The sequence below is a fragment of the Cajanus cajan genome, chromosome 1, assembly GCF_000230855.2.
Source record: "Cajanus cajan strain Asha chromosome 1, NIPB_CcT2T_4, whole genome shotgun sequence".
Classification (NCBI taxonomy): Eukaryota; Viridiplantae; Streptophyta; class Magnoliopsida; order Fabales; family Fabaceae; genus Cajanus; species Cajanus cajan.
The window spans coordinates 12,549,619-12,558,755 of NC_138517.1; the positions used below are offsets into that span (position 1 = coordinate 12,549,619).

Genomic DNA, 9,137 nt, shown 5'->3' on the forward strand with positions numbered 1-9,137 from the left:
TTTACTGCAGAAAATTTGTCATGATTTCAGAATGTGCATGGTGAAATACATGATTTAAAACTGAGAATATATAGAGCTTCAAGCCTTCAACCAACTCCAAAAAATATAGTTACTGTACTTGACAGCGACAAAAATATGAAAAACAGGTTGATTCCCACAAAAACATAAGAAGTTATTGTCATAATACAATAAGTTATGTATTTTAGTACAATTGATTGAATTTAGCTTTACTTTTTGCTTCTAGAGCTTAATGCTGTTTATTGAAATTTAAAGAGATACAGAAAATGAAAGCCAAAGGCAAGTATCGACAATGATAAATGCAGACTAAAGCCAATGAGAATCATATACTTTATAATTGCTTCACAGCCTTAAGGGCTGCAAGTAAGAGTTTCCATCAAGGCCTTTTGCATAATAGTTTGTCAAGATTTCTTTCATAGTAATGTCCCTGTAGACTGGAGGGTTTTCTTCAGATAGCAATTCCTTTATTGGACCATAAATCTTCGATGTACATTCAGATATAGTAAAATTCATGAAGAAGGTTGCTACAGAAATTCGAGGGCCTATATTCTTTGACAAGACCCGGTGATAAACACTGATGAACCTGTCGTTTGTCATAAGCTGCACCAACAAAAAGGAAATTGATAATTATAGTCATGAAAAATTGTGTATAGTAATAGTAATATAATGAAAAATATTTTAGTTTAGACTGTTTAGTACACTTCTATGTTGCATCTTGTACTTTATATGATTCCTTTTGAAAATGCCAACAATGATACATTTCCCACCATGTTATTATATCGACACTAGAAATTTTCTTTCTGTACTTGAAAGAACATATAGATTACCATCATTTTTGTGAAAAACTAGAGATTACAAGGTAGAAAGATCATCCAGAGAGAACAATAAGATTAGGCAAATGCATAACAATAACAAAGATAAACCATAGGCTATGAAGTAATTACAGAAACATTTGGAAAAGATAAGTTGGAATGAACAAATTTGTGGGGTATAGGTGTATATGGTGCAACATCAAAAGTATAAGCACTGACTTGTGGGTAGTATAATATGAAGCATCTATGATAATCATTTCATTGAATAGATAATTATTATGTTATGTCAAAACTACTTATCTTTCTTATAATGATGATTATTCAAGTTTTTTTTGGCAAATCTTCGCATCAATAACAGGTTTCTCTCCAAAAAGAAACACTTATCTTTAGAAAACATAACAATAAACTGTTACGGAAGTTACCTGTAGAATATCTCCAATGTTTACAACAAGAGCTCCGTGCACTGGAGGAACATCAACCCATTGATTCTCATGAAGAACTTGAAGGCCACCTATCTGGTCTTGCAGAAGTATTGTCATGAAGTCACAGTCAGTGTGCTTTGTAATTCCCATAGTTAGTTCAGGTTCAGGGCATTGTGGATAGTATTGACCCAAAATATACAGTGCCTCAGCACAGTCCATTTCTTTGAAGTAAGAAGGTTTAAGGCCAAGAGCCTCTGACAATAGCTCAAAGATTGTAATGCCCAAAATCCTTACTTTTTTGGTATATTCAGCCACAATATCTCTACAAATGCATATGATTATTTCATCAATGACAAGAAATTTGATAGGTTCTCCAAGTGAAATCTACATATAAGTGGCTTTGAATAAGTGCCATGTGACAAACCACGTTGCTATGCTTGAAATTGTGTTGTTTATATAAAACTAATTTTAGTTTTGCATGGCATAAATATATAAATTTATTTGGTTAAAATTTATATTATATATATATATATAGAAAGAGAGAGAGAGGGATTTAATTAAGTTTTTAGTCCTCCAGTATATATTTTTTTATCTCCAATTTGAAACTTATGTTTTTAATCCGTAAAATATTAAAAAAAATTATTATTTTGATCTTTCAAATTTAAAATTTATCTTTTTAATCTTTGTAAAAATTATTTTAGTCATTAATATTATAATTGAAAGTGATAAATTGATAGAAATTAAAATAATAATTTTTGATATTTCACTATTTTGGGGACTGAACACACAAATTTTAAATTTGAGGATAAAAAATTATATATCTCAAATTTAATGTGTACTTTTAAATTTACAATGAAAATTTTAAAATGTGATATATAGCTATTTTTAAGTACTGACTATTTTAAAAATCTATTAGAACTTAATTTGGAGAAAGAAATAAAAGAAGGAAATGAAAAAAAAAATGTATGGCTAAGAAAATTAAATGTACAAATAAGATAAAAAGAAGAATTTGAAATAATTGAGAAAAAAATAGCTTGTTGAATATAGTGTGTGAAAAATAATATTGATAATGTTTATTTAAAAGTGGTGAGACAGATAGTCTCAACATTATTTTTTGTTGTTGAATATGTTTGTAAATATGACAAATAATCTTAGTTTTAGAAGAAAATGAAAAAAAATTGTCTATGCATTTATACAAACTACACTCTTATTAAAAAAAAATAAAAAAAAATAGCCATTTGAAAGTGTATCTTTCTTATTTAAAAAAAAACAAAAAAAAATAATAGAGTGAAATAGTTATTTAAAATAATGTTTTAAAAATCATTAAATCGATCCAGATACTGAATCAATAAGTTAAGAATTCAACCAGCAGGTTACTAATTCAACTACATGATCCAATCTTTATTATTCTTTAAAAAAATATATATTTATGTTACATATATTTCATACCTATAAATTTCAATAATATTCATATGATATCTTAAAAAAATCCAAAAAAAAAATGATTAGAGTCAATATAATAATATTTGGTAAAACAGTCAAATTATAAATTAGTTGAACCACTTAAATTAATATAGTTAAATATATAACTTTAAATTAAAAATATATTATATAAATTATTTAAGAAAATTATATAACAATAAAGTATATTGACATAATAATCACTAAAGAAATAAATAATTATATTCATATGTCTTCAAGTTTTATCTTATCTAAAATTACTTTTTATAGAATGAATAAATATATAGAAAAGTATTTTATCATAAAAAAATTAATCAAAAGTATCGAATGTCATCAATAAAAAAAATATAACTATATAATATTTATTATATATAATATATTTATCAAGTATAATCACAAAAAATGATTTGTCCTAGTGGTCATGTTACATGTATGTTGTCCAGTAACTACAAGATGCAGATTTGATTCTCTCCTATGCTGTTTTTGGTAGATTGTATTTTAAGACAATTTCAGCATGCACGAGATTCCCGCAATGCCACTAAAAAAAAAATTAATAATAAAATAAAATAAAAAATCAACAACAAAAACCACTGGTTCAATTTCAACAAATTTATACCGGTTTGAATCGGTTTAATGATGCCATTCTCCGATCAGATACAAGTGATCCAATTATCAACTCGGTCCAGTGTATTGACCGGATCTCGATCGGACCGATTGGTCAATCTAAATCAAATGTTAAAACTATTATTTGAAAGGTGTGACTAATTTATAATTTATGAAGGAGATTTTAAAATTATGATTTGAAAGATGTGATTAGTTTATAATTTATGAAAGAGTAGTTTAATGATAAAATTAGAATTAAAAAATGTATGTAAAAAAGATCTATCATTTTTATTATAATTATTAAAAAAGTTAAAATATTCATGTTTTTATATTTTATTTAATAAAAATGTTTAAAAATTATTAATATTTGTTAGATAAATTAGTATTATATTTAATCCTCAAATATCAAAGTTTTATATTTATAAAAATAATTAATTGTTAACATTTTTTTATAATTTAAAAATTTAAAAGTAAAATTATTTAAAAATATATATATCATATCATATTATCACTTTTATATATGTTATATATTATATAAAAAAATAATTTGTGATAACTATACCCTTTAATTAGAATTTTACTTTTTTATCAAACATTTTATTATAAAGAAGATAAATCATCATCATCTCTCGAATCTTCTAAAAAATAAATATGCATGAGCACAAGTGCTTGCTTCTCTTACTATAAAAATAATTTATTATTTTTACATACACAATTTTAAGATAATTATATCTTTTATTTATTATGATAACTGCACATTTCTTTCTTTTAGTATAAGATAACTTAGTAATTTCATTTTATTAATATAAATAAAAATTATTATTTATCAAAAACATTCTGCATACATTATCAAATAATTATTTTACAATATCAAATAATTGTTTTGAAACTTCTACATGCCTTTTTTTTTGCCACAAGTATATAATAAAAGTCATACTATTTTACACATGACAGCCTTAAAAAATATAATCTCTCTATTCCTTTTTATTTATTAAATTTTTAGTAAAATTTTGTTTTTAATTACTTAACATTTTTAAATTTTAAGATAACATTAATCATTATATTATCTATCATACTCTTACATCTCCATCTCCTATAACTAGAGATGGCAATGGAGCCCCATGGAAGCGAGTAATAGTAAACTCGTCCCCGCCCTACTGAATGAAAATTAGTCTCATACCCAACTTATATTTACGCGGGTATCCATTAAGCGGATATCCATGAATTTCTTGAATACTCACGGATATCCATGGATATTTATAAAATTTTTAAGAAATTTAAAAAATTATATTACAAATAATTTTAAGTTTATATTTTAATGTTATTGAAATATTAAAAATAAAAATTCAATGTTAATTTTGTTGAAATAATAATAAAAATTCAAGATAATCAATAACTTAAAATACATCAATCTCACAAGTAAGTTAAAGTCTCATCACAAAGCTATAATAATTCAATCTCATAATTCCAAATGAAGGTAAACAACTTAAAATACATAAATCTTATTGGTCCAATCAAAACTAGAAAATTAATCAAATTACATCCAACATAATTTTATAACATGCTTAACACATGTCGGTAACTTCATCAACCTCATTTTTGTAAGAAAATAAGATGAGAGAGTGTAGTTTTAGGGTTATGTAGTACAAAGATAATTAAGATATTTAAGAAATAATATTAAACGGGTACCCGCGAGTGTGGATATCATCATACTCGTCCCTGCCCCATTTATAAATGGGTAAAAAATTATTCATCCCTATTATCCTCAACTACCCAATTAACCTACCCATTTATTATCCGCAACAGATTTTATCCACAAATACCCGCGCGTACAAGTATTTTTGTCATGCCTACCTATAACTTTTAACTTACTCATGAGAATTAATATGTATTTATTACACAAGAGTATAATAAAAAAAAATAAAAATTATTCTACATAGAAAAAGAAAACAAGAAGATTTTAGTGTATTTAATTTGTTAGTTCAGGAGATAGTAAATATTTAAACACTTTCTACCTTAGTGGACTCTATAGCTCTGATAAATGTATTTGAAAATTGAAAGATGGAATTACCTGCATATAGGTGGCATATGATGATGTGGAGGAGGATGAGGATTGGCAACGAAAGCAATGGTGTCTCTCCAATTAGCAGCCATGTCCCTAAACAGCTTCCCATTCGAGAAATACCGAACTCTCTTCTCATTCTCCCGACAGTAAAACCGCTTCCTCTCTTCACCATCCTGCTCATGAAACCCACCGATCCCACGCAACATCTCCTCCAACACCTCAACGCCGATCCCATGATTCACCACCTGAAAGAACCCCCACTCGCGGCACGCGCTCCCCACCGCCTCCACCGCCTCCACGCGCCGTTTTGCGTTCTTCTCTATGTCGCCGAGGTCCACGACGGGGATGCTCAAGTTGGAGTGGCTCCGTGACGTGGCGGTGGGGTCCTCCTTCACGTGGAACATGGGTGGGACCCTCGTTATTCCCGAATCTAGGATTCCTTTGACGCCGGTCTTGGACTCGTCGAATGCTATGACCTCGGCTTTTCTGCTGCTGGACACGCGCGCTGACGGTGCTTTGGGGTGCATGGTTGGAGACTGGAGGTTGAGAAGGTGGAGAGAATGGAAGGGTGAACCACTTGCCATGGATGAATCAATAAAAGTGGAACACAGATATGTATCATAAACTATATTATAACTTATCAGGTTTTACCAATTTTAAAATAATTAAGGGTGGATAAACTAAACTAAACTGAATAATGAGTTTAAGATTAGTTTGTTTGAGCTTTAATTACATATCAATTATGCGAACTGTATTGGGTTTTTTTTTTTTAAAAAAAATTGAATTACGTTATAAAATTTGAAGTCTACTGTAATTTGAATTGAATTGAATATTTTGAATTAAATTGTTTTCATCTTTTAGTTTGTCAAGATAGAATAAATTCGTCAAATTTATTTTATTTATATTTTTCAAAGAGAAATATATCAGAAAATATCAAATTAAATAAATTTGATAGACCTCAAACTTAAAAATTAGTGATCTAGCAAAGTTCAATTTTCATGTTGAAATCAATTAAATTGACACAATTTTTTTCAAATCATTTGATATCTGTTCTTACCGGAATTTGGTCGTAGGGGTGATCCGTCCAGTAAGATCGGTGAGCCTCCTTTGCTTGATGTATTGGTGCTCCAAGATGGGGGAGATACCTGCAAAAGAGACTCCGATGCCAAAGTTAGGGTTTGCATGAATAATAGTCTCATATATATAATGCACGTACCTTAGGGTGGTTTAGGTTTGCCTTGGGCCTTGGGCCTGAGATAAGGTATGTTATGATATGATATAGTTGAAGGGCGGATCTGGTCTGGGGCGAGATCCTCGGGTTCGAGTGTGATTTGCTCAAATATCGGGCTGACGTCGCGCAGCGCATGTCCGGGGTTGTTTTGTATTGCTAATCCGGGCTCGGAGCCCGGGTGTGAAGTACGGTTAGTACACTAGCCCCCCGAGCTCTGAAGATCGTAGGTCGAGGAGCTGAGACCGGGCTCGCCAGTGGCTTTTCACATAGGTGTCATGTGTCGCGACTGTTCATTTCTGGAAACGTGCGAGTGACGCACTAAAGGAAATGACGGTTACGCGATGATGGTTTGCAATTAATGTACCGTCAGGCGTGCCCTTTGGTCGACACGTGGCCTGGTCGTTTTGAATTTTGGGGGAGAGGTTGTTCTTTTTCTCGCGCCTCTTCTCCTTTTCATTTTACTCTTTTTGTGTCCCTCAGCTTCTTGTGCACGCTTCGTCTTCGCTTGTTCTCTACCTCTGTTTCCTTTGTCTTTCTTGATGGCTGGTGGTCATGGCGCTGATTCTCCTGCCCCTGCTAGGGGTAAAGCACGCGGGAAGGTGGTGGCAACCGGAAGGGGCGCCATTGAGGGAAAGGAGGTGCCTCCGCCCGGGGACTTAGAGTTGGGCGTCCCTGGCTATGAATGGGTAAAACGCGAAATGGCCAAGTTTGCAAGCGTTTTTGACTCGAGTTTGGAGGTTGATGCGCTCAGGGAGACGCATAGGATTTGTGACCCTTCTATTTCTCAGATGATCCGATTGGAGCCTTGTTCGGCTAGTGAAGGTGTGTATATGAAGAGGTCTGTTGGTCCTCCTTCCTTTTATGTGTATCAGAGTTTTTTCAGGGACTTGGGTGTCTGCCTTCCTTTCACGCAGTTCAAATGCGACTTTTTGAACTACGTTAATGCGGCCCCCAGTCAGTTGCATCCCAATAGTTGGGGCTTTTTGAGGGCGTTCGAGGTTTTATGCACGGTTCTAGGGATGGAGGTGTCCCTTCGGGTTTTCCTCTCTTTCTACCAATTGAAGGTGGGTGTCCCGCCGTATGGGACTCTTTCTTTGAATGGGGGTAAGGAGGGGGGTTTGTTCACTCCTTATTCCCAGTCGTATAAAAACTATAGGCAAGAGTTTTTCCGAGTTACTCTTGTCGATGTCGACCCTTTGGAGGATGGGGGGTTCTACTTTGGCGGGCTGCCGAGGTTTCCCTTCTACTGGTGCCATGACCCATCTGGGTTTCATGGGGTGGACCCCTCACATCTGACGCCGTCGGAGACGGCTGCCGTTGATGCTTTGAAAGCGCTTCCTCGCCCGCTAGACTGCAAGCTCATCCTGTCGCTCGAGCGTTCGGCGCAAAGGGAAATGGATTTGGAGGGTGAGTGTTTGGTACTTCGTTTACACGTTAGGGTTTTATGCTTGTTGACGTGTTCTGTCCTTTGCTTTCAGGTATTATGGGAAAGGACTTGTGGCGTGACTGGAAGCGGTGCCAGCGCTACAATGTCGTTGAGCTTAAGGCTCTTGGGACCCAGGGGGAGGGAGAGGTTTCTCCCCTGAAGGTTAATCGGAAAAGGAAGAGGGTCCCGAGGGAGGTTGGGGGAACCTCTGTTCCTCGCGAGGTGGAGGAGGTTGTTGCTGGGGCCGCCAGCGTTGAGGTGGCTGGTTTGCCCGGGAGCCGTCTGCCTGAGAGTGGAGCTCGGGTGGTTTCCGAGGGGGCAGCGACGGCTGCCGAGTCTCTCGCCTCTCCTGCCGGGGTGTCGATCCGAGCTCCCGAACGAGAGGTTGGGACTGCTTGTCGATTACTTGCTTTTTCTTTTTACGCTCTCTTTTAGTTTCCTGAATTGGGATTGTTTATTGTAGGTGGAGACTGTTGTCGGGTCGTCCTCCCGGGTTGCTGGTCAGGTCAGTACGACTTCCGGAGCAAAGGTTCCGACCGTCGGGCGGATTGCCCCTGCTGTTGGGGTAAGGAGCGTGTGTTTGTGATCTTTTGAATTGCTGTTTCTGGGTTGTCCATTGTTTTGCGGGACTTATACCTTTTCTTATACTTCTTTTGCAGGTGAGCAGGGCCACCGAGGTTCTGAGAGTTCCGAGGTCGACGGCAGTGGGGTCGATGTCCCTGGGGCAGAGCCGGGGGCTCCTGCTTCTGCTTCGGCCGGTCCTCGTGGGGAGGGTCCTAGCTCTGGGGTCCCGACCTCTGCACCGGCGGCGAGGGGGGCCTCCAAAACGTCCCTATCTTGCGTACCGCTACGCGCAGGAGGGCTCCCCGACGCGATTGGAGCATCTGAGCGCGTCGGAGGAGATTGACTCCTTGTGGAGTGCTTCATTGACACCCGAGAAATTTTTTCCGAGGGGGTCACTGAGCGCGGCCGACCAGGCGATGCTCGAGTCTGCCGGGCCTATGGGGAGTTTTGATGCTGCTCAGGTTTTCCTGCAGAGGGGCACGACCATTGTGGATTACTGGATGCACAAATGGTCACGGCAGCAGGAGGATCTAGC

At 35.4% G+C, this 9,137-nt stretch overlaps 1 protein-coding gene across 1 annotated transcript; it reads right to left on the reverse strand.

The window, feature by feature from the left end:
- Nucleotides 1-134: 134 nt before the first annotated feature.
- LOC109791605 (1-aminocyclopropane-1-carboxylate oxidase homolog 1) lies at nucleotides 135-6,061 on the reverse strand. The gene is made up of 3 exons (XM_020350917.3): nucleotides 5,388-6,061; nucleotides 1,253-1,574; nucleotides 135-618 (listed from the first exon to the last, which is right to left on the reverse strand). Exons 1-3 carry the CDS (start codon nucleotides 5,963-5,965, stop codon nucleotides 361-363), a joined length of 1,158 nt encoding a protein of 385 aa, XP_020206506.1. The 5' UTR covers nucleotides 5,966-6,061; the 3' UTR covers nucleotides 135-360.
- Between the last annotated feature and the right edge of the window lie 3,076 nt (nucleotides 6,062-9,137).

Bases quoted from the DNA above. Each gene is read 5' to 3' on its own strand.
- LOC109791605 (XM_020350917.3), bottom strand. From the start codon at position 5,965: ATGGCAAGTGGTTCACCCTTCCATTCTCTCCACCTTCTCAACCTCCAG. The intron at 1,575-5,387 runs GTAATTCCATCT...ATGCATTTGTAG, and splicing joins CATATGCCACCTATATGCAG to AGATATTGTGGCTGAATATA. The intron at 619-1,252 runs GTAACTTCCGTA...TTGTTGGTGCAG, and splicing joins ACATTGGAGATATTCTACAG to CTTATGACAAACGACAGGTT.